We start from the raw sequence: 25,887 nt of genomic DNA on the forward strand, positions 1-25,887 counted from the left end.
ATGTAATTACACTCAAATAAGCAACTATGAAATAAATTAAGAACATTTTTCAGTGGCCACACTTAGAGACCAGGAAACTCTACAAGACATGAAAAAAAAAAAATTTAACCAAACTTCCTAAAGAGAAACCTAACAGGAAGGCGACCGTCAATACCCACACCACGACAGAAGTTTCTAAATTACCAAGACCATCCTCCAATGACAGGGGTGTTAGATCTTTTATTATAGTACCGCAAGTCCCTGAGGCTCTGTTCTTCCTCGCCACCCCCCGTCCTCAAATCTGCTCTGTGGGGCAATTTCTATTGTTCTACCTCCAGGTTTACCATTTCTTTCCTCTGTTGTCTCCATTCTGCTGGGAGTCCCGCCAGAGACTTACCTCATTCGGTTATTGTAGTTCCACAATTTTTATTTGACTCTCCTTTATGCCTCCCATAGCTCTGCGAGACGTTTCCATTTCTTCATCGAGACTTTCTATTTTTCTTGTATTTCAAACGTGTTGGCAATTGATCACGGAAGCGTTTTTGTGACGGCTGCTTCCAAACCTCGGCCCTGTGATTCTAACGTTCACGTCACCTTGCTGCTGGCACGTGTTGATGTTTTCACTCAAGTTGCTTTTCCCGGTTCCTGGCAGCACAAGCGACTTTCAGTTGTGTCTGTGGTGGTGTCCCCTGGCTGAGCTTCCTAGCCGGCGTGCCACCTTCTTTCCACCATTCGGGTCTCCTTACGTTTGTTTTATGCGTAACGTCCAACAGTTTCGGCTACAGCTCACAGGAGGAACAGGGAGAAGCGTGTCTATTCCACCGTATCTAGAACTGGAAGTTTCCAGGTGTTTTTCTGAAAGGCAGTCCTGTTTGCCTGACGCTACTAAGAATAAGTCTAGACGGGGCGCCGGCATGGCTCAGCTCGTTAAGCGTCCGACTCTTGATTTCATCTCCGGTCACAACCTCATGGTTGGTGGGTTTGAGCCCTGTGTTGGGCTCTGCACCGACAGTGTGGAGCCTGCGTGGGATTCTCTCTCCCTCCCTCTCTCTCTGCCCTGCCCCCGCTCATGTGTTCTCTCTCCCTCTCTCTCTCAAAATAAATGAATAAACTTAAAAAAAGAAAAGAAAAGAACAAGTCCCTATGATAGGAGTAACGTCAAGGGGCGTACTTTCCCCCATGAGTTCAGTCCCGTCTCCACGGTCCTGACACACGCAGCTGTTCGCAAGGAGAGGCTGCCCTCCCTACCTTACACAACCTACTGCCTTACCCGGAATGTTCTTCCTTCTTGTCCTTCTTTTCTCCACTTCCTCCCTCAAAACCCCACAAGAACCACTTCCTTCAGGACACCTCTCCCCCCCCCCCCTTCTGCTCACAGAATTCTCTCCCTTCTCTGCTTCCAGATCTTGACTGTCACATCATCTATCTTTCTTGAGGGAAGGGGACATGCTTCACGTGTGCTGTCAGACTAAGTGCTGGACACAGAGGCTGCTCTCAAACACGGATTCAGAGAACTCTACTGCGTGTCAGAAACAGAAAGGATGCCAGAAATATCTAATCCAAGCCCTAAGTTTGCACATACGGAAAATGAGATTCTTCATATAAAACGGGAACACAAAGATCACACAAGCCCCAAAGGAACACAAGAAAGAGAAGAATAACGGGGTACGTAAGCCCCTCTCTCTCGCATAATTAACCAAAAGCTAATCATTTTATTTATACATTAGGAGCAATGATTACCTTGCCCAGAGAATAATTTCCAGTTTTAGAGGAGAAGATGTGGTATTATTTTAAGATACGATGTTCTCCTCTGGACATCAGGGCCAACTCCCCTGATCCCACTCACAGCTCGTAGACCCCGCTGGTCTGCAGACGGCCAGTCTCTGGACCAGCCACTCCCCACCTTCCCGCCTGGAAGCCGCCTGGCCTGAGAACCACTCGTCTTTCATCATCTCTCACTGTTCACTGCCTCTATTTCCACAAGAACTTTAGAAACACAACCACGAACTCACTTGGAGGCCACGTAAAGTAAGAGACAGAGAGAAAGAACCGCACGAAACTGAAGACAAGGGCCCCAACTTCACAGATGTCGCGGAGCACGTGGCCTCGCGGGGCCGTCCGCTCACCCGTGAGCTCCTCCGAGAGGCTCCCTGGCTGGACCCGTCTCCCCAGCCACCTCCAGCCCAACGACCGCACCGCCCTGCCTATCTTCTCCACACTTAGCAAGATCCCCGTGGCCAAGCTGTGTGCCCGCGCTGCTGCGGTCCGGCCCCCGCCTCAGCAAGTCCACTCCGGGGGGCGGGGACGTGGTCTCGTTCAGCATCGCAACCTCGCTCACGGTGGAACCCGGTCGATACTTACTAAATGAAGGAAAGGAGCAAGGACTGCACCAAGTTTTCCAAGTCTGGCTGCTCTGACCCTGACGTGTGTCTCCTGCCCCCACAGTACCCCTGGAGACTGTGGTGACGGCACGCGGACGGCCCGCTAGGACCGGCGGGCCACGGGGGAGGCACGGCAGCCAGCGACATCCGGCGCTCGTGGTACCTGGCAGCCGGAGCTCGCCTCCCGCTCTGGCTGGTGGGGCGGCCCTGCCAGCCTCCTTGTTCCGGGGCCCTCGCGGGGCCTGGGTTGAAACGGGGGATGGGGGTGGGGAGAGCAGGTACGGGCAGAGCCCGGCGGAGACGCGGCTCTCGCCGACACAAAGGTGGCACGGCGCAAGACAGCATCTAAGGACACAAAGGGCTGTCAGAGGCCCGTATGTCGGCTCCGACATCGCCACGGGACAGTGTGACAGCACCGGTCCTCCCTCCCACGTGCCGCACCGCAGAACCCCGACAGCCCCCCGGTAGCCCCCGGGAGCCTGTCGGGGCAGACTCTGCAGGTGTGCTGTCCGTGTGGCCAAAGGGACTGAAGAAACGAATCTTTCATTTGATTGAAACATAAACAGTGACAGGCGGCTGATGGCCAGCGCACTGGCCAGCGCAGAGAGCGCACTTCCGTCATCGTGGAAACTCCTGGTGGACAGCGCTGCTCTGTGGCAGACGGAGACCACAGGGACATGTGTCCTTTCATCCGTGACATGTACGACTTAAGTTCTGTAAGTTCCTAGAAAATCAGACTCACCTGGATCTAGCCTAAGGCGGGGGGGGGGGGGGGGGGGGGGGGGGGGGGGCAGGGGGCGGGGAGAGATGGTCTTTCAGAGCAAAGGCACACCTCAGAGCCACCCCGCTGAGGTCACCCGCTCCACTGTCACAGACGCAGGGACCGGTTGTACTCACACTGAACACCTGGACGTCGTTCCTGTTTCTTATCTCTTCCACGAGGGCCAGCGGCTTCCCTTTAGGCACCGGGATTGTGCCCAGGACTACGGTCCCCGGCGTGGACAGCGTCTGACGGACAGCCTGGATGAAAGGCTGACTGAAGAGCTCCATTTTCCCAATCTCATCGATGACACACACTCTCTGCCCCGGGCCGCTGCCGGGACCTGCCTGAAGACAACAAAGATGCCAGGGTCACCTGAGGCAAAGGGCCAGGGGTCCCGCTCCCCAGCCACTCACCAGCTAAGCCATCCCAGGGCGAGTCAGTTAAGCTCCGGAAGGCAGAAGATCGTCTCCACGGGACACTTAACTGGCAAACGGATCTGGAAGAGCTCCCTTGGAAACCGCAGCAACCAGAAAATTCAGTTCCCTAAGCCACCCAGGTTCCTGGCAATTTTCTCTCTTCTAGAATGGTTCCAATAATAACCAAGCTCTGTATTTATATCCACCCAGGAAAGAAGCAGCACCCACATGCCTCAGGTTTAAACGAAACGAGACAGCAAGTCTGGGAGCCCTTATTAATAATACTGGCCTCTTTTTTTCGGTTTTGAGCTGTGTGAGATTCCCCATCTACTGGGAGGAGGAAACCGCTGCAGGCAGAGGCCGGTGTGTATCATAATCTGCACTATAAGGGGTGGTGGAAAGAAGGGAAAGTTAAAAGGAAAGGAGTCTTGGTTAAAAGAAAAAAGTGAGCAGGGCTGTGCCCTTTAAACCTCAGATTCCCTTCCTAACGACTTCACTGCGTTCCTTCCTTGAAAGCCCCTCTCGGAACAGGTGTGGCGGCCAGCCTCCACGGGCCCTACTGCCTCCCAGCTCCTGGGACTCCCATGTCCAGTCCCCCGCCACAGGGTTCCAGCGTTCGTCCCCGCGACCATCCCTGAGACAAGGCACTGCTTCTACCGTGGTCTCAATCTCCCTCTCTCTGGGATGGCTCGCTGCCGTCTTGTGAGCACACTCAGGCAGCTGATGGCCAAGTCCACGTGGGAAGGAACCGAGGTCTCGCTGCAACCCTGAGAGTGAGCTGGGAGGCGAATCCTCCCCAGTCAAGCGGCAGATGACTGCAATCTCATGACAGACGGGAGCCCGGACCTCCCAGCTGAGCCATTCCTGGATTCCTGACCCAGAAAAACTGTGTGAGGTGATGTCCGTGGTGTTAAACCCCAAAATTCTGGGGTAACGTGTTACACAGCAACACTAATGATCACTGATAATGATCACTCATAAACATGTCCTCTCTGGAAAGCCTTCCCAGAGAAAGCTATGAACAGTCCTTCCATAGCGGGGACACAACACAACACAGATTAACACTTCAGTGAATGCTGAGTGACAAATACGTTTTATGTATCTTGGTATAAATGATTATTTTCCTCTATGCAAAGCTGATCTACAAAGTACTTTTCACTATAGTTCTTAGACTTCTTAAATAATGACGTCAATACATTCTCAGAATGCGGGGCTGAGTTAAACTAGGTTTAGCTCAACTGCCAACCCTGAAGCCAGAGTACAGTGTGGTCGGGGGGGGGGGGGGCAGTGGTCCCCACGAGAGACGGGACTGGGGGAAGATCCCGAAGCCTGCATGGTACACAGAGGACAGTGGAATCTATCCAACAGATGAGAGATTCCAGCCAGGGAGGACCACAGGTTGTGCCCAAGAGGCCGCTAACTGTGTGGAACCTGGAAGACAAGTTAGGCATCTTCTGGAATAGACGACACGAGATTTGGGGTCTAATCCTAGGCAGTTATTGAAGGCAAGCATTAGGGAAGTGGTTTTCAAACTTTTATGTAAGTGGTACTTTTATTCTTTTCTGACTTAATATCACATACATATTTTCCCACTCAGTTTATTAGCAGGAAGACCAGGAAGGGGTACATCCAAGAGAGGGTCTGTATCCTTAAACTCCTGTGTTTTTAAGGCATTTCATTTTTACCTCTCAATTGCACCCACTTGTGTGTGTGTGTGCATGTGTGCGTGTGTGTTTGCGCGCGCACACCTGTTTCCCGCTCTTAGAGGCAGGGACGAGGCCCCATGCATCTTTTTCTTTCCCATGGAATTGAGTGATGCAAAGTTGAGCTGAGGCAGCTAGTGCTGCCCTCCAGCGACGGGGTGAGGGCGTCTGTGGAATCAATCGCTAATTTCCAAATTTCTCCTTCAAAAACGAGTGCCCGATTTGGGAGACATTTTAAAAGCTGGCAGCTACCTTCTCATTAGCATGAAAACAGACACCCCACAAGGGCAAGCCGTCCCAATGGCCTGACTCTTACCAAGGAGTATTTGGGGCATTCTGCTGCCTCCCGAGACCAGGAATAATTGCACAGGTCATCCTTCCACAGGCATCTAGAAGCCAAACAGGGTGCTATCTGGCCCATCAAAATGAGAGTTTGAAAGCAGTCAATTCAGAGAAAGAGAAACAATAAGATGCGTGTGCCCGTGTACATGTACATATGCAGGCAGCACGTACATATACACGTGGGCACGTACGTGAATATATGAGTAGGTATAAACATAAAGCACGAGGCTCTCCAACCACCTTTCCTCAGATTCCCTACAACGTTCACCAACGGGAGCTCACCGGCATTATTTAAGCTTCCGCACAAAGATATCTGGACACACATGCATACGCTATGTTGTACCAACCGGAAATGTTCGTTTTCAAACCTCAGTTTACAGGAAATCCTTATTCTGTCTAGAATTAGGGACTTTTATCACCCAGAAACTGTAAGAATCTCGAAAAGAAGTCTGGGATTTTTGACGAAAAAATGCTAAGTTATTCATGCTCAATTGAGAGATATTAGAAACTCAGACGCCCGTAAACACCGTCTTTTCTAAATAACGTGAACATTTAGTCAAGCCTGTGATAAAGGAAGCACTATCATATTCACGATTGTTTTTTTATATAAACTCAAGCAACTTTAGAGGGAAACAAGAACAAACCAGTGAGCACACATAAAACCCTGCCGGCACCAGGGCCCGGGTCTGAAAACTACCAGGAGCCTCCCCAGCCCTCCCCAGCGCGGCTGCGAAAGTGGTCATGGGCCCCTGGAGCGTCACCTCTGAAGGTGTGCGGTAAGGAGCTCATGAAGAACTGCCGGCGGCTTCGCACCTGGCGTCTTCTTTCTTCCCACACCTTCTCTCCACACAGGACGTAAGAGGCGGCAGGACTGTGGACGCTACCCGGCAGCCCCTGCACCACTCACCACTCCCCTCCCCCCTAACTCACCACCCCTCTCCCCCCCCCCCCCCCCCGTCCCGGCTCCCCACCCCCCTTCCCTGGGCCACTTACCACCCCTGTCCCCACACTCACCACCCCTATCTTGGGCCTACGTTTCAGATGACTGTATACTTTCACTGTCACAAAGAGGTAGAAACACTGGTTTGTGCAAGGCATATTTCAGTTCTTGGGGTGTTCTGAGAGAAACGATACTTCCTTGGGACAGAGTCGTAATATTGACCAGCCAGTGGTAAGGGAAGCCACGAAGAATTTTATAACTTGGCTTACACTCAGCTAGTTTGCTTTCTGGAAAGATTAAATCAGTTTGGAGCAACAAGATATCTGTGTACCAGCTACGCCAGAGACCTAAAAATTGTGTGACTTTTTTCAGTTTCTTGTTTAATCTTTAAAAGCACTTTTAAGAACACAAATGAAAACGTAAACCTAAATAAAATAGGCAATTTCATTTAACCAGAGTACTATATTGAAAAAAAGTGGATTTGTCTTACTGTGAATGATTTACTTCATTAAGTATTTCTGGGGGTATGAACTTACTATTTTCTTTACTGTCAGACCCCCAGCCTGGCCTCTGAGCTGGCCTGTCTGGGACCACGAGTATCAAAGTCGCGGGAGGGAACTGGGGAGCGCGTGGCAGTCGTCAGGGGCAGAATGACGACCCTGAGCCCCCCAAACAGCCACGGTCCCGGGAAGCCAGAGAGGCAAACGGTGGGAACAGTGGCCACAGACAAGCCAGCCCACAGCTCAAGTTATCAGCTAAAAGTGAAGGGCTCCGGCTAGACTTTTATGTGGGCTTATTCCGCGCCTGAAGTTTCAAAATCCCTTAGCAGTCTCGTGGCACTCGACCGCGTGTCCCCAGGGAGGAAATCACAGGCTGGCGGCCAGGACAAGATGTCTAGACTGCCTGACGCACCCTGCAGCCCAGCCCTTCTCTACTGGGGCGTGCCCTGGGCGGGAGCTGTCCCTGCCCTGGTGCCAGACGTTCCCACCCCAGGGCCCAGGGCTCCAGGCTCCTCCGGGGTGTCCTAACTGGCCTCTCTGGGGCTCACCCACTCGAGCGCCTGTCTGCAGAGCACCAGACCGGCGCCCTCAGGATCTTCCACCATCCTGGGCCTGAAACAGCATCTGCCGGCTGACAGCCAGCCCAGTGGACCGGGAACCCGCTACGCCCCGTGATCCCAGCACCTCGGGACCAGCCTGGGCATCTGAGCTGGTGGGTGTCCGTGACAGATTTCCAGCTGGCTCCGGCCCCGGGGCCCTGGCACGCACAAATCAGACTGCCGAGGTGAGGCCCTTCCCCAGGTTCCCTCCCATCACCCCACTCGCCTTCTCACCAGAAACCATCAGAACTATCCCTACGTCTGCCCCTCCTAGCGGCCCGGGACTAACACACTTTACAGGGAACTCCGCGTTCAGTCCTAGAAACTTCGTGTAGCAGGTCTCTGCAGCCCTGTTTTAGGATGAGGAACAGTGAGACAAAGTCACTGAGCTCCCAAGTGAGAGCCGGGTGTCAACCCCAAGACCACGTGATGCCAAAGCTCCCCTCCATACCCCACGTGCAATACCACCCGCACATCTTCTCAGTGTGAATAAGGAAAGAAATCGAAGAAAGGAACCAAAGGAAACTGAAGGAAAGAACGGAAGGAATCCATCTAACTGTAAGGAAAATACTTTGGCCTCCAATGAGAACCAAGGGCACTGTACTTTCTAGGGGCTACAGAGGCAGAGCCACAGACCCGTTTTGGGAGTAATCATTACTCTCAATTACTCCAAAAGAACAACACACTCAGGGTCTCAGAACAAGTAACGCCACCAACAGCCTTTTATCCAGGATACAGAGTGGCCTGCTTTGGCAGGCGGTTAAGATGTGACCTGCAGGGGAAGGGCCCTCCGCCCTCCACCTCTCTCCCTCGCACTCAGCGAGAGAGGACCAGGTCCCCCCACGTGCTAACTCCTGCCACTTCCTTATCAGCTGTGTTTCTACTAACTACGTTTTTAAAAACTCCTCTTGCTTAGTAAAATCCTCAGTCAATATTTAAATTTGATTCAAGCTTAGGATCTTTTTTTTTTTTTTAAGATTTATTTATTTATCTTAAGAGAAAGAGAGCATGAGCAGGGGTGAGGCAGAGAAAGGGAGAGAGAGAATCCCAAGCAGGTTCTGCACTGTTAGCACAGGGGCTTCTACTCTTGAGCTAAGAGATCATGACCTGAGCTGAAATCAAAAGTCAGACGCTCAACCGCCTGAGCCACCCGGGTGCCCCATCAGGTTTAGTATCTTTGCGGTCTGACATCCTTTTATTAGAAATTACCTAGGAGAGAGAAAGGTGAATGATTTGGCTACAGTGGAACAGTGATGACTTCTTTTGTGACTCATGAGACTGGACAGAAGTAAAGAAGGGCAGAGGTGATGAGGAAAAATCAACCATTATGGCTTTTGTAATTCAGCTTTCGAATGAACAATGCTTAATTACTGCTCACCTTGGTACAGAAAATATTTCAAAAGGCAGCAGTTAAATTGCTTCCCAGTCAAAGTCTAGAGTGAAAATTATTATTTTCAGATAATCCAATAAAGTTAAAAGAAATCAGAATTAACAGGGAGAACTTTTGATGAGGAGGATGTGCACGGCCTTAACATGTCTCCCCACTCGACGCGAATTAATTTCAAAGGAAAAAAGAGTAAATACACATTGGGAGTTTGGACGATTCTTTGCTCGGGTAACCAAAACCAACATCATCAAACATGGCGCGCCTCGAGAGCAGACGCCCGAGAAAGGCACGGCACCAGTCATGCAGTCTTCCGGCGGAAGCTGCCACAAAGAAACACCAGAAAAGCTCCAAAGAGGAATGTCCTGTGAAAGCAGGACCTTTTCTCTGAAAATGCCAATGTCATACATGACGAAGGATGACCTGAGAAGACGTTCCAGATGAAAGGAGCTCATGGAGATATGACAACTAAATGTAATACTGGACCCTGGCCCAGACGGAAAAAGGTTACAAAGGACAGCCCTAAGGCAACTGACGAAACGGCAGAGGAATGTAGACTATTAGTATTTTCTTGGTGTAAAATTTACTTAGGTTGAGAACTATACTGATTATGCAAGACTATGTCCTTATTCTCAGGAAAACTGTACTGAACATTTAGAAGCGAAGCCCCCCCCCCCCCCCCGATGACTGCAACATACTCTCAAATGGTTCCCCCCACAAGTTTATGTGTTTGTACAAACACACATGGGCGCACACGTGGGGAGAGAGGGTGAGCGCACACAGGGCAAATGTTAACGACAGGTGATTCTGGATAACAGGTGTATAGGTGGTCCTGCATTATTCTTATCCTGGTCATTTTCTCTACGAGGAACATTACATCCCAATACAATTGACAAAAATTAGAATACAAAAAAAAGAGAACGCTCACACTCAGATTTTCTCAGTCTAAGCGTCAAGCAAGGCGCAACCCACCACGGGTGAGCTTCCTTCCGAAGGAGGCTGGGCCTCGGACTGACGCGTGCCAGACGACACGGCCAGTGGCGACTGCCGCAAACGGGGCAAGGCGGATGGGCGAAAGGCAGACAGGCAACAGTCTACGCAACTTCTGCCCCAGGCCCGCTCAGGGAGCACTCTGCCGTGCCTCTTGGGAGCGGGTGGCAGGAAGGAACTGCGCGGAGGCAGAGAAGCCCAAGGCAGCCCGAGGTGCCCACGCGGCACCTACGTCACAGAGGCTCACCAAGACCGGCAGTGACAAGTAACGGAGCGTCAGACCCTGCCCGGGGGGATGAGGGAGGCTGCCGGGGAAGGTCACAGAGAAGACGCGACCACCAGTTGACCCGTGAGCTGGACCCAAGTGGTGGGAGGCTCCTCACCCCATCCCGTCCTTGGGATGAGCCCTCCACTTGCCTTTCTGGCTCCCAGAGGCCGCTCCAAGGACGCAGCCCTGAGACACTGACGTGGTGTCCACAACACCTGTACAATATACCTGCCTGAACCCAGTTAAGGCGTCTCTCTCTCGCTCTCTAAACTCTTAAGGTCTGGCAGGTGGGAGCAGGGACCCTCTCATGTTGCCGGTCCAGGGCAGGCCTTGCACAGAAGTTCCCTCTGCCGATTACAACTGCCCACCTACCAGCCTCGGATGAGCGCCTGCCTCTTTTTGGGTCTCCCTCTGCCCTGCCAACGAAGGGGGCTGGTTTCACATCTCCCCTGGGGACCCCTGACAGGGATGCGGCCCCACAGAGATTACCAGGAAGGGCTGCCATGACAAATCCTACAAGGTAAACCGCAGAGCCGACCTCACACTGAACCTCCGGCTCCTTTTCTGATTTCGATTCACTGCAGCCATGTTTTCACTGACGATTTTAAAATTAATTTTTATGTTGGCGCCAGACAGCTTTTTATTTCTCTGGTGATCTTGCAGTGCATATGTATGATTATGTGGTACAGAAATAGAAAGTGAGGAGGAACAAAGAAAAAATGTCACATTTGCTAACAATGAAGGAAATTCAAAAGCAAGGCTTGGGCTCCTGTCAACCTTTCAGGAACCGATCCTGACTAGAAATGGATTCTTCTAAATTCTCTCTAAAGCCTACTGGCCTGAAACACTAAGTGGCAATTCCAGGTCAAGTGGTAACAAAATAACCTTTCCCCAGACAGGACTCCTCTGACCTTCAAAGGAAGTTGCAAAGATCTGAAGCAGAATCTCATTTCAGAATCAAAAGCAGATCCTGCTTTTGAAAACAAATCTACACCAAAAGCCTCACTTTGATCAAAACGGGTTCGACTATGATTTTCCTTGGGTGTTCTGGTTCTAGCTTCTTAGACCTTTCATGGATCTTAATTACAAAGAACATGGTGCAGCCTAGAAAACCAGGCTTTGAGTAGATGTTGTTTGTTATTTAAAACCTTAGAATCTATTACCTTTTTGTGTGAGTAGGAGATATATTGGGAGCCAATACAATGCTAAATCCTACATTGCAACAAATTCTAATAAAGCATTCAGTGTGGCTGTCAAAGAGACCATTATGGAAAAGGCCAGCATTAGCCTGTTAGCTGTGATCAATAAAAAACTGGCAAAAAAATCCTAACTACAGAAGCATCGGAAAATAGAAGAAACCTCTAAATAACCTTACCAAAAAACAAAGTTTTTTTTTTTTAAACTAAGATATGGAAAGCCAGAGATACCAGGTTTTCACCTCTGGGGAGTAAACGTTGTCTGAAAACTTAAGATATCCTTTTCTATCCAAATGACTCATTTTATATAGTTCTAATCACTCCATATGAGACTTTTTAAAAAAAATTTTTTAATATTTATTTTTGAGAGAGAGAAAGAGACAGAGTGCGGTGGGGGAGGGGCAGAGACAGCAGGAAACAAAGAATCGGAAACAGGCTCCAGGCTCGGAGCTGTCAGCACAGAGCCCGACGCGGGGCTCGAACTCCTGGACCGCGAGACTGTGACCTGAGCCGAAGTCGGCCGCTCAACCGACGGAGCCACCCAGGTACCCCCATATGAGACTTTTTGCAATGGACAATAGTCTTATTTCCACCATTCATGCTAGCTCTACCACTAATAAGCTGTGTGCCTTGGGGGAATTTAAATTTCTGTCCTGTCTTAGTTTCCTCGTCTGTAAAACAGGAACAGAGTATTATTCTGGGGAGTAAATGGGTTAGCGGCTGCTGCAGAGTTTGTGCTCGGTAACTGTTAACCACTTCCTCCACCACCGCCACCATTACCATCAACACTACTAGGATTCAGAAAAATGGACAGATAAGAATGGCTAAGACAACTTTTTAAACGATAAGACAGCGTGGCAACTAAGGCAACTAAAACAGTGTGCTACTGATGTAAGGTTCAAACAGGCAAAAGAACAGATGACTGTAAAACATTATACACACACACACACACACATTTCTTAATATAATTAACAAGGCATAATAAATGAATGACAACTGGGTTATTTAACAAATGGCTTTGGTAAATCGGCTAAGCATTTGGAAGAAAAGCAATTGAGAGTCTCATTGTATTTTACACTCAAAGTAAATCCAGACGGATTAAAAACATAAATGTTTAAAAAAAAAAAGGTACTACAGAAGAAACAAATTCCAAACTAACTTGGAAAACGGACAGACTTTCTCAATATGAAAAGAATGAAAGAAAGATAGATCACCAAAGTGAAAAACTGAGAAAAACACAATCGATAAATATAAAAAGGTCATCTGCCTTATGAAAGATATTTTTAAGGCAAAAGGAAAAGAATGGTTAGAGGAATAAACAAAAACAATTAGATTAAAAAAGTACACAATAAACTAACAAACATTTGACCTCATTAGCAACTTAACACCATGAATCCAAGCAAAGAAGTTTTGGAAAGAAGGATGGAAAACTTAAGACCAGCAGAGTGCCAGGTGTTGGCGAAGGAGCAAGGAGACCAACACACCCACATGCTGGGGTGTGTGTTCGTGTGTGTGTGTGTGTGTGCGCGCGCGTGTGCGTGTGTGTGTGCACGCGCACATGCACAAAGGGCCACAAGTGTCACGGGAACACCCCAGCAGCACGCAGTGAGCCTCAGAAGTTCACAACCCCCCAACCCAGGATCTCCACCCTCAGATCCTCCCCCAGGGAAACAACCAGGGCTGGAGAGAAGGCTGGTGTACAAAGGGTTAACATCTAACACTTGAGGGGATAATGCTGAAGTCAAAGGTGAAAATCCACACTATGAAATACTGCGCAATCATTAAATGATCACAGTTGTGAAGGTGATCCTGTTGGAAGGCCATTCCCATGTCACTCAGTCATAATAAGGGGAAAAACCCAATCGTACAAAACGATACGAAGTGTTTTCCCCCATTATGGAATGATGGAACAAATCAAGTAGAAAGAAGGAAGAAACGAAATACACTAACAGTGGTTAACCCAGTGAGAAGATTAGGAGTTATTCCTATTTTCTTCTTTATTTTTTTAGGATTTTTTTTTAATTTTTTTTTTTTAACGTTTATTTATTTTTTATTTTTGAGAGAGACCGAGCATGAGCAGGGGAGGGACAAAGAGTAAGAGAGGGAGCCATAGATTCTGCAGCAGGCTCCGGGCTCTGAGCTGTCAGCACAGAGCCTGACGCGGGGCTCGAACCGACAAGCTGTGAGATCATGACCTGAACTGAAGTCGGACGCTCAACCGACTGAGCCACCCAGGCGCCCCTTTTTAGGTTTATTTTTACTTATTTTTTGAGAGAGAGCGAGAGAGCGCGACCGTGAAAGCAGGGGAAGGGCAGAGAGGGAGAGAAAGAATCCCAAGCAGGCACTGTGCTGTAAGCCCCGAGCCCAATGCGGGGCTCGAACTAACCAACCATGAGATCATGACCTGAGCTGAACTAAAGAGACGCTTAACTGACCGAGCCAACCAGGTGCCCCTTCTTCATTTCTGTTTCATATTTTTTACAAATCTGCTACCTTGAGTAGGGAGAACGTTAAAACTCAGGAAAACAATAAACATGGTCAAATAAGGGAAAGAAGCCACCGGTGGAATGACAAAAAGAATCAACGATATTCAACCCTACATAGGACTTTCTAAAACCCTTACTGAGTCTACAGTGTTTCCCCGTCTTACTGTATTCTCCTTTATTAACCACGTGTGCCCATGAGAGTCCATCAGTCTCCACTCCGGCCTAAGGAAATGAAGCAAGCCGGGGCCGGGGTCACATCTGTGCCTCCCCCTCCAGCCCTGCCCCGGCCTCCAGCAGCTCCTAGGCTCCAGCTCGGTTCTTACCTCCCCGCTCAGAGCAGGCACACCCCTACCAGCCCCGAGGATTATTTCCCTTATGTTTTTCATTAGACACAACTCAAAAATATTTGTCATCCACAGTGAAATTTCTTACATGTAGGAGGCACTTCATAGATAATTCTTAATGTACAGTTAGAGTTAGTGTTTTCTGACATCCCGGGCACTATAAACTAACAGGCTGTTTGTATCAAGGTTTCCACCTGCCTAAATGTGCTTTCTAAAGCTTTCAGGTTATGTTAGTTGCCCATACTCTTTATATTCTTATTTCTGTCATGTAATTACCTTTGTACTTTTTTCTTTTGTTTTTTTTTTTTTTTTTTGAGACAGAGAGAGACAGAGCACGAATGGGGGAGGGTCAGAGAGAGAGGGAGACACAGAATCTGAAGCAGGCTCCAGGCTCCGAGCTGTCAGCACAGAGCCTGACGCGGGGCTCGAACTTACAGACCGTGAGATCATGACCTGAGACGAAGCTGGAAGCTCAACCAACTGAGCCACCCAGGTGCCCCATCTTTCATTCTTTTTTTTAAGTCTGAAGGCAAAACACTAATTCCTTTTTCTTTCTTCATCCCAACAAAACATATATATGAGATGGGAGAAAAATGTGTACTTCAGAAAAAAAAATCTGTGACCTCGACTAGATAAGAACCTGCAGCCTGGGAAGTCTTCCCAAAACAAAGATGTCTGGGTTTGGTAATCAAAGTATCAAAAATTGGGAGATGTCTGCTTTCCTTTGTTTTTTAATTAAAAAAGAGAGACTCAAGCTCTTACTGCAGTCAGCGTATGACTTCTTATATAATCTTGCAGACAGACGCCAAGCACGTATGTGCGCACCGCTCTCCCAGGATTCAGTCTGTTCTAAGCAAGGTTAAGTAAAAATCAATTCTTTGTATTGATCCAGTGCCCAAAGACAGAGTCTTCAACAGGAATTTCATTTGAAGTGCGTCACTTGCCCTTTGATCATTTAAGTAGAGGGTATGCATCTGGTGGGAAACGAACTAGAGAGAAAAATATCCTGTTCTCTGACTGCTCCCACCAATACAGTGGCCACAACAGACCAAGGACGGGACCAAGGGAAGGTTCCAAAAGGCAGGAGGTGAGGGGAGCCAGCGAGGGGGAGGAAGCCCAGGAGAAGGCGGGTCCTGAGGAGCAGCAGCCCCCTAGCAAACCAGAGCGCAAGACCCACCAGCCCTCTGAAATCAGAACTACCCTCCGCAGGCTAGAGTTAAAATTTTCAGCAGCCTCGGCCAACTACCAAAGCCCCCAACTGCACATTTTAGCCAAGCCCCAAATGTCAAAACAGAGCAGACAGGCAAAGAGAAGAGTGCACCAACCAAAGAAAACACCAGGGCTTTGAGCCAGGGCTTTGGCCAGGGCTGAGAGCCAAAGGCTGGCGTGGCACCGGCCCCAGCACGTGTGGGGGACACGTGGCTGGGGAACGGTGACAGGAGGTCGGAGGTTAGCGGGCCAGATGGCAAAAAGCCCACCAGGCCAAGCGAAAGACCCTGGATTCTACTGCTGGCATAACAGATGCCTCTGGAAGGTTCAGACCTGCCTCGGGAGCCCAAGTCTGCACCATCCAATTTCCGTAAAAGTACATCAAAGCAGTAAGTCTATCACAAATTAAATGAAACTCACAGTCTACCAGGCCCTGATCGTGTGGTCCCACCCCCCTTGCCAACCACACCTTGTTCTTTACCTACTCCCACTCCAGGGCAGTGGGGCCTCAGTTTATCTCTTTCCATCATCTGTAGTATTCTCCATAGAACCTCCCACCCCGCCCCCCTCAACAGGCCTGTAGTCTCCCTCTGAAGTGACGGTGCCTCCCCATCTTCCATTTCAGTTACACGTCACGTCCCCAGAGCTCCATCCTGGTCACCTGATCTAGTCAGCTCCTGGCACCTCTCACAGCACCCCACTTGTCATCTTCACGGTGTTTATGACAACTGTCCACTTGCTTGTTCAATGTCTACACTTCCCACTCGACTGAGTCTGGAGAAAGGAGAAAACATGTCTGTTTTGCTCACAAGTGTATAGCTAGGATTTGATAAGTATTTGATGAATGAATTTAAAAAAGTAATATATACTCCAAAGGCCAAAACTGGTTTGACTAAATTGACAAATCTTTTCCTGGCCAAAAAAAAAAAGGAGGGGGGGGGGCGCGAGGGAACTTAAATAACTAACATAAGGCGTGAAAAGAAGGGAAAACACACTGATCTCACAAAATAAATAAGATTATAAGGGAATATACGAACAACTGTATGCCCACAAATTAGGTAAGTAAAGCAAGTTACTAAATGACACAGATTACCACAACTGACTCAACAAGAAATAAAAACTCAGCACCTCTATACAAGTAGAGACTGAATTCGTAATTAAAGAGCTTCCCCTGAAGAAAAGCCCAGGCCACAGGGCTTCACTGGTAAAGTATATCAAACATCCAAAGAAAAAATTAATACCAATATTTCACAAACTCTTCTAAAACTCAGAAGAGGAAGGAACACGTCCCAACTTATTCTGAGGTCAGTATTATTCTGATACCAAACTCAGACAAAGATATCACAAGAAAGCTACAGACCACACCCCCAATGAATACAGACGTGGAAACCGTCAACAAATTATTTGCAAACATATAAAAATCCAGCAACATATAAAAGGATTTGCATATAATCCTTTTGAATCCATCAACATATAAAAACAATCACACATCATGACCAAGAGGGATTTATTTCAAGAACCAAGGCTGGTTTAACATTCAAAAATCAATTAACATAATACACTCTATTAATATGATAAAGGATAAAAACCACATCATCACCTCTGTAGATGCAGAAAAAGGATCTGACAAAACCCAATACTTCTTCGTTGTAAAATACCCGACAAACTAGGAATAAAAAGGGACTTCCTCAACCCGGTAACGGCCATCTGCAAGTAACCCACAGCCAACATCACACTTTATGGTAAAAGATTAAATGCTTCCTCCCTACAATCAGGAACAAGATGAGTATGTCCCATTCAACAGGGAACTGAAGGTTCTAACCAGGGCAATTAGGCAAGAAAATGAAATAAAAGACATCCAAAGTAGAAATGAAAAAGTAAAACCATCTCCATTTGCAGATGACATAATTTTCCACAAAGAAAATTCTAAGGAATTCACTGGAAAACTCAGAACTAATAAACAAATTCAGCAAGGTGACAGGATACAAAACCGATCAATAAACAAAAATCACTTGTACTTCTATACATTAGTAACGATAATTCCAAAAATGAAATTAAGAAAACAGTTCCATTTACAATAGCACCCCAAAGTGTGAAAACATTATGCTAAGTTAAATAAGCTCGTTACAAAACACCACATATTATATGATTGCCTTCTCACGAAATGCCCAGAACAGGCAAACTGACAGGCAAAGAAAGGTAGGGCAGCGGTTGCCAGGGGCTGGGAGAGACACAGGAATGAAGAATGACTGCTCAATGGGCGTGGGGTTTCCTTCTGAAACGATGGAAATGTTCTAAAATTAGATCGTGATGACTGGCTGCACGATCGTATGAACATACTAGAAAAAGATGAATTGTGTATTTTCTTTTCTTTCTTTTTTTTTTATTTTAATGTTTATTTTTGAGAGAGAGAGAGAGAGACAGCACAAGCAGAGAGGCAGAGAAAGAGGGAGACACAGAATCGGAAGCAGGCTCCAGGCTCTGAGCTGTCAGCACAGAGCCCAACACGGCGCACGAACCCATGGACCACAAGATCATGACCTGAGCCGAAGTCGGATGTTTAACTGACTGAGCCACCCAGGCGCCCCGTGAATTGTATATTTTAAATGAGTGAAGTGTATGGTATATGAATTCTATCTCAATACGCTGTTTAAAAAACAAAGACAAAAAAACAAAACAAAACAAAACAAAATAAAAAACAGGTAATACAGTGATATACGGTGTATCACAGATGGTCCCGGACTTACGATGGTTCAACTTATGATTTTCCAACTTTATGGTGGTGTGAAAGCAATATGGATGCACCAGAAACCATAGGTCAAAAAAATGGGTTTTTTTGAGAGATAGCGAGCACCTGTGTGCCAAGCTGGGGAGGGGCAGAGGGAGAAGGAGAGAGAGAATCCCGAGCAGGGTCCATGCCTGGCAGAGCCCAATGCGGGGCCTGATCTCACAACTGTGAAATAATGACCTGAGCTGAAATCCAAAGTAAGATGCTTTAACTGGCTGAGCCACCCAGGCGCCCCCAGAGGTCAACTTTTAAATTCTGATTTTTTTCCTGGGCCAGCGGTGGGATGCAGGATCCTCTCTCCCGATGCTGGGCAGGAGAAGCAAGTCCCACCCCCCAGGCAACCACAGGCTCATGAAGGTAAACAACCAATACACTGACAACCATTCTGCACCCACACAGCCATTATGTATTTCCCTTTCTGTACAATATTCAACATATTACATGAGATATTCAACATTTTATTTTTTTTTTTAATTTTTTTTTTTCAACATTTATTTATTTTTGGGACAGAGAGACAGAGCATGAACGGGAGAGGGGCAGAGAGAGAGGGAGACAGAGAATCGGAAACAGGCTCCAGGCTCTGAGCCATCAGCCCAGAGCCTGACGCGGGGCTCGAACTCACGGACCGCGAGATCATGACCTGGCTGAAGTCGGACGCTTAACCGACTGCGCCACCCAGGCGCCCCATCAACATTTTATTACAAAATAGGCTTTGTGTTACATGATCTTGCCAACCGTAGGCTGAGGTGAAGAGTTCTGAACATGTTTAAGGTCAGCTGGTTAGTAGGTTAGATGTATTACATGTATTTTCCACTTACCATACTTTCAACTTATGATGGGTTTATCAGGAGGTAACCCCCTCGTAAGCCGAGGAAGACGTGTAATATGGTAATATTTCTATAATGACAACTTCCCTTCCTAAATGTTTGCTGTGCTGTGAAAACAGGGTTAAGATATAAATAGGAGGAAGGCAAAGGAAACACTTAACCTTGGGAGCCTTGGGAGCTGGGCACCAGAGTTCTCCCAGTATGAAATATTTCCATGGGCTAAATTTGGGTGAGGAGGAATTTATTTGTAGTTCATAGTGACATAAAATTACGGTGCATACCTTCTTTACAGCTCAGTCACTTGAAAACTTTTAAATTGTAAAATGCAAAACTGGCCGCTCCTTAGGAGCAAAACCACTCTGTTCCCAGGAGCACGAAGAAGAGATGGGCTCAAGAAGCAGAAATCACACACTTACGTTCCTCAAGACCGGAAGTGCCAACTGCTCGAAGGAAGTCAGATCCACCACATACTGCCCAACTCGGCACTCGCGTTTTCCACGTGGAGGCTCTGAGCTGAATAAAGAAACAGTGCATTTGTTGAAAAGACCCCTGTGTTGATTCTGGTTTGCAACTACACCACTGAGCCTCTGGCCCTCCGACATATGCTAAATCACCCTGAGACATCACCTACACAAAACGCGCTAGTATGCAAAGCTAACCTGATGCCGTGCCGTCTCCTGAGAACAGGGTTTCCAACAAGTGTGCCCACCACGCCACCGCCACCAGCCCTGGAAGTTACCCCTGGGGGTGCCGATCCCCAAGCTACAGGGAGGCAGCGCCCCAACTATCTTGGAAAAGTAGCACAAGAAACAGGATGACGAATTACAAAATGATAAAAATTTAGTGCTCAGTGGAGTAAGTTTTAAGTGAAATATGCTATCTTTGTACTTTGTTTTTCATATCGTGGTTTCAAAGTCTGTTTTCTTTCTTTGAGAAATCCGCAAAGGCCCAAGATTCTTCAAGATAGGGATCAGAGATTATTTGGCTCGATCCTGTGCCCAGGGAGAATAAAACATCATAGAAATGAAATGTCAGTACCCAATTCTAGACAAAACTCCCCGCGTGCCGGATAAGGTGACAACGTCGAATCCTATTCTTCTCCCTGCCTGTCTGACTTCTTCTGTGTAAAATCCATCAATAGGCACACCAGAGGATTTTAAAACCTCACTGGCTTTCTGGATCAATGTTGTTTTCCCAACTCCTGAAAGAAAAACAAAAAAACAACAAAAAATCCATTAGGAACCACCCCCTTGCTGGAGGGAACAGCACTCAGGGCCTGAGAGCAATCACAGTGGGGGAGAGAAATGGGCTGCAAAGGAATTTTATGAATATTAATTCACTTTCATTTTGATTGTTCCAGGTGTTAAAACTTTTCAATTTCAAGCATACTAAAAATATGAATGGGATCTTAAAGTTTTATTTTGAAATTCTGAAACATTATTAATTTTGTCACACATACCATCCCAGAACCAACTGAGCGGCTTACTGGTGGCAGCCGAGTGCCATCCGCACCCTCTGAGACAAGCTTCTGGAACTAAGTTTACTCTCTTCCTTGGGTGGCCACGCTCTCACCAGGACGCAAAACTGGTCATGCTTGGGTCGAAGGCTGGGCACTTTAAACTAGGATTTCAACCTTCCCAACACTCTGGACCTACGCTTACCCGCGAAAATCCCTTCACTCCTCCATGGACTTAAAACATTGCCGTGTCTCCCAGAAAAGCATCCCTTAAATACCACTACCACCACCAGAAATGGCAATCTTCAAACTTTCTCACAAGAGCGATCCGATCAGGTCGGCAGCCCCTTCTATGACCTCCTCTGCTGTTCTCCCGGTTCCTCTGGCTTGCCCCCCAACGCCTTCCCCACTTACAACCTATCACCTCCACCCCCATCCACCTGGCCTGTGAACTACTCGGGTGTGTTTACAGGTACCAACAGGGAATCACCGACACCGTGGAGCCAGGCACCTTATCTAGCAGGCTTCACAAGCATTTCCTGGGTTCCACCCTGACAACGAGCCTCTCAGACAGTTACCTTTCTTGTCCCTGTTTTACAGATGACGCCCAGAGGGGATGGGTGAGTTACCCGAGGTTACACAATTAGTAAGGACCATATAATTTAACAGGGGCCTTTGTGTGTACCCATGACTTGCTCCATAGACATTGAAGTCAATGGCATCACGGTTATCAAAAATGGGAAAAATGGGAATCCTCCGGCAAGCCTGCAATAGACTATTCTGAGATACCACAGGGTTGTAAAGTCATATTATTTCTACGGCTGCCCCCTCAGAGTCATCAGGGTTCCCCAAGAAACCTTTTAAGCTTGTATGAGATAAACCATGAACTGTTACTTAATAAACCTCTCCTCCTAATTCACACTAACAAACGACGGCGGCTGGCCTTCTGGCCCAGGAACACCAACCCAAGGGGATCCCAGCCACGTGCTCACTGGGGCTGGAAGAGAACCGTGTAGGGTTTTCATCCCAGCTCTGTGCCCCAGTACCTGCTGTTTAGCAAAGTCCCGGCAGAACCTGTTTAATACGGGCCAGTGGCATTGGTGGATATGTAAGTTGGTACTTTTCTGAAGGGCGACTTCAACGTGCCTTCCGCAGCACACGGCAATTCTGTGTCTAGGAATTCACCTTCAGCAAGAGTCTGACGACAGTACAAAGATACGTGGAATAGGGGTTTTACGTCAGTTTTCATGATAATAGCAAAATATGGAGAGCAACCTATATGGTGACCAGTAAGGGAGTGGTGAATTACGGTATCATGTATATAACGACATACAAATATGCAGGAATGCCATACGGGCCTTACAGAGAATACTGTTTACCTATCTTTATTAGCACAGAAAACAGACCGCAATATGGCAATGATAAGCAGAGAAAAAGCAGGTTAAGACACAGCAGGCATATATATATAGCATTATCCTATTATGCTTTTTTTTTTTTAAAAAGTGAAGTGTATGTATTTACAGGAAATGTTGAGACGGAAATGGAAAAGTTTACAGCACTTATTTCTGTGTGTTGTAATTCCATGTGATTGTCACTTTCTTCTCTAAAACTTTGATTTTTTTTTTTCTGGTCTAATAGTAAGTGGGTATTACTCTTAACGTAAGAAAAAAAAATACTACATTTTGAAGAAGATAACGTGGGGCAGCTGTGATAAAAGGGGACGCTTTGTGTCCTGCATGTTGGGCAGAACACCTGTGCTGGCTCAAGCCCCTTCCTGATCAGCTGTAAAAAATCATCTTTCAGGGGCGCCTGGGTGGCGCAGTCGGTTAAGCGTCCGACTTCAGCCAGGTCACAATCTCGTGGTCCGGGAGTTCGAGCCCCGCGTCGGGCTCTGGGCTGATGGCTCAGAGCCTGGAGCCTGTTTCCGATTCTGTGTCTCCCTCTCTCTCTGCCCCTCCCCCGTTCATGCTCTGTCTCTCTCTGTCCCAAAAATAAATAAACGTTGAAAAAAAAAAAATTTAAAAATCATCTTTCAGTTAATTTTTCATCTCCATCAATTAAGCTACTACCCTAGAGCTGTCTACACGAAGAGGTAACCTATGCTGAAGGAGACCCCAAAATGACGGCCCCATACCACACACAGGCAAGAAGGGCAGGTCAGAAAGCTCCAGAAACCTTTTGGTTCTACTTCTCTCGTAAAGCTGACCCTGAGATAAAAGATTCAAGGGCAGGAAGTTTAATTTGGAAAGTGACCCCCAAGACTCCAAGGGAAGTAACTGCATTATCATGCAAGTTACCTCCGTGGATAGCTAATCCCACTGGGGAACTCTGGGAGACAGTTTTGGGCACGTGACTCAGTTTTCCTGCCTGAGGGCTGAGGAAGTAGAGAGTTTATCCACCGACTCCCGTCTCTCATGGGTTGGAGGCTGCTCCTGGGGGACAGGAATTCCCTGGCCCGTCGGGCCTGCTCTGCACACAGGTACAGAATCTAGAGAAATCAGAGAATCAGAGAATCAGAGAAAGCCCTCTAAGATGGGTCACAGGTTGGACAGCTGGGAAAAACATTAAGTGTCAAGGAGACGCAAGCAGAGCACTGAGCATATACAACAAAACGTGACCTCTTTGAGAAGACACATTACCTGACGATCTGAATATGTAGACTAGATTTAGATAGCAGGCAGAGTTTGAGACTAAGTTGATGAGAGAAAGAAACTATGAAAAAAACCAGACAGTAACTCCAAAGGGGGGGGGGGGGGACTTGTATGTAAAAGGAAAAGAAAATTATAGATTATTAACTACATGGCTCTTCTGTGATTAGTGTTTACCTGTACTGGGCTAATCAAAATTACACTATAACTACATTAGGAAGATAGAGAGAAAGAGAAGGTGAGCAGCTTTTAGGACAGGCTTAGGCAAGCTATCTTGTAGAATCATTTGTCTTTCAACTGTGTGTACATGGAACTTTTATAAAAAAAAGGGGGACAGGAAGAAGAACCAGCATTGATCTGGCCCACCTCTCTGTCCCCAGCCACCTCCAGGAGCCAGGCAGATCCTATCACAACAACAGATGACTTCTGTTATGAAACACATAGATGTCTTGAGGCCAGCCTGCTGAGAGAACAGCATTCCCAGGTTCAAATAAAGGACTGACGAATCAATTTTCAGAAGACAGTCTTTTGCAGTATTAGGGAGTACTCTGGATGTTAGAAATCTCTCAAACCGGTCTCCTCACAGCGCCTCCATTGCCTGGTAAAAAGAACATTCCGGAGTCCACAATACTAAGTATGCCCTTTGCTACTTGGGCAACACATAACCACTAAAATAAAGCGAAAGAGGGTTCTAGGCCCAGAATGACAATCTGTGATACCGGAGCTCTCAGTTCACTTAAACACTAGGCACACCTTGCAAAGGAGCTGACGAAATAAATCACTTTCTCTGCTCCAATCAACCCATCTTTCTGCCTTGGCCCATCTGATGCTGCCACCACCTTCCTGAGTCACGCCGGATACACGTGCGGGGCCTTGGGTTTAAAAAGCGTCTCCTCCAGCTTCACGTGAACGCACACTCTCCCATCTGGATCCCGTAGGGTTGAGGGATGTGCCCAAAGCCACAGACACAGGATCTGGGAGGGGCTTCCTGGAGGCACCGAGTCCCCCGGCCTCACCCTTGCAGGCAACTGGGGAGTGGAAGTCTCATCTTCAGCTTCACTACCGTTCAGGAGAAAACCCCGCGCTTCCTCTCATTACGAACGGTAGGCCAGAGCCACCGCAGCGGCGGCACGTGTGACCATCCACAGAAACCGGGCACCTTCCGGTCAATCACGGCCGCGGCGGGCATCCTGCAATACCATGTGCGCGCATCACTGAGCTCAAAACTGCGCCCTTACGCTTGCTGCCGTGGGACGCCCCCGCCCCCCTTTAATGCCTTCGTAAAGAAGCCCACATACTACCAAACCACAGCTCTTTTTCTTACCAGCCTTGGCCTCATTTCTAGCCCTGTCTTTTGTACTTAAAATCACGTTCTCTGGGAAGGGGTCACGGAGCCCGTAACATTCTCTGGGGACTTTAGGGAGCAGCTGCCAGAACCCTGGAGGCTGCCGCCCCTTCCCAAGTACACGGGAACGCCCCCCCACCTCCCGCCTACCCCGGCTGCCCCCCCGCCCCAAAGCGGAGACCCGGGCGGGGTTACCTGGGGGCCCCGTGAGGAACACGTGCCGGGCCATTCCGGTGGGCCCGGGTGGGGGTCGCGGCCCGGGTCGGGGTCGGGGTCGCGGTCCAGGTTCCGCCCCCAGCGTGCGCCGGGCCCCGCCTCCGCCGACCGGAAGCACCGCCCCCGCGGCCGCGCAGGCGCCTCAGCGCCGCCCCCCCAACCCTCAGCCCTCGGCCTTGCTCGCGCATGCGCCTTGGGCTCTTGCTCTCCGTACGCAGTGGAGACGTCCGCGGTCGGGAGTGGGGTGGTTAGGGGTTTTTCGGCCGCTTGTCTTTGATCGTAGATTTCCGGCTCACGGGGCGGGGGGTGGGTCTCCAAGGGAGAAGTGCGTGAGAATGCCTATTACTAAACTGGTGCTGTGCTAGGTGAGCGCCGTGGTCCAAGTCCTGCCGCTGACGTCCGGACCTGCAAGCTGAAATTACCCCAACTCTCCTGGAAGTTTGGTCTCAGAAACCTTCCGCAGAGGGGGGAGGCTTTGCTACCGATTCGAACTCTTTGCCCAGCGTCGTCTACCATAGCTGCGCGTAGAATTACCTGACAAAACGTGCTTGATGCCTGGGCTCCACTTCCAGAAAATTCGGAGTGTTTGGTCTTGGGTGTGTCCTGAGGATCTGGATCTTTTTTTTTTTTTTTGAACTCCCCAGCAATTTCCAACGTTCCCTGGGGTTGAGAACCACTTGTTTATAGACAGACCTCCCAGCCCCCGTCATTGCATATGAAGACCAGAAATTGGTCTTTCTTACCTCCATACCGTAATGGAAACCAACGCAAGACCCGCCGGAGGATCTCATTGCGCAAAGAATTAAGTGGCTTTCGCCCCACTCACTTGACCACTTGAAGTGTTTCAGCCAGCGAAATGAAGTGGCAATGGCCTTGAGCCAAATTTACCTGTAAACTCTTTCAGCCTGACATGTGTACGGTTTGACTTGTGATCAATCATTCTCCATCCTGGCTGAGAAAGCAATTTCACTGAGTGCTCAACTTAATTGGTCTGTGCCCACACAGGACCTCCAGGGCTCCCCTTAGCCTGCTGTATACATCAGTCAGATGGCTCCGTTTTTTAGCCATTTAAAAAGTAATCATCTAAAAAATAAGATTTGCACAGTG

General features: G+C 48.2%; 1 protein-coding gene across 5 annotated transcripts in view; it reads right to left on the minus strand.

The window, feature by feature from the left end:
- Positions 1 to 24,970, minus strand: part of NTPCR (nucleoside-triphosphatase, cancer-related) — a 36,256-nt gene extending 11,286 nt beyond the window's left edge. For 3 of the 5 annotated variants that reach the window (XR_006299757.1, XM_043596297.1, XM_043596296.1), the window contains exons 1-5: positions 24,760 to 24,901; positions 20,154 to 20,316; positions 19,532 to 19,628; positions 3,258 to 3,467; positions 2,643 to 2,705 (exon numbers count right to left, since the gene is read on the minus strand). Coding sequence is in view for 3 of the 5 variants with exons in the window: in XM_043596297.1 (XP_043452232.1) it covers positions 2,643 to 2,705; positions 3,258 to 3,467; positions 19,532 to 19,628; positions 20,154 to 20,316; positions 24,760 to 24,793 (567 nt within the window). In the remaining 2 variants the exon portion in view is untranslated. Of the gene's footprint in view, positions 1 to 2,642; positions 2,706 to 3,257; positions 3,468 to 19,531; positions 19,629 to 20,153; positions 20,317 to 24,759 lie in introns of all 5 variants that reach the window. The other 2 variants (XR_006299758.1, XM_043596298.1) reach the window with 2 other exon arrangements.
- Positions 24,971 to 25,887: the final 917 nt, after the last annotated feature.

Source organism: Prionailurus bengalensis, chromosome D2 (assembly GCF_016509475.1).
Source record: "Prionailurus bengalensis isolate Pbe53 chromosome D2, Fcat_Pben_1.1_paternal_pri, whole genome shotgun sequence".
Lineage (NCBI taxonomy): Eukaryota > Metazoa > Chordata > Mammalia > Carnivora > Felidae > Prionailurus > Prionailurus bengalensis.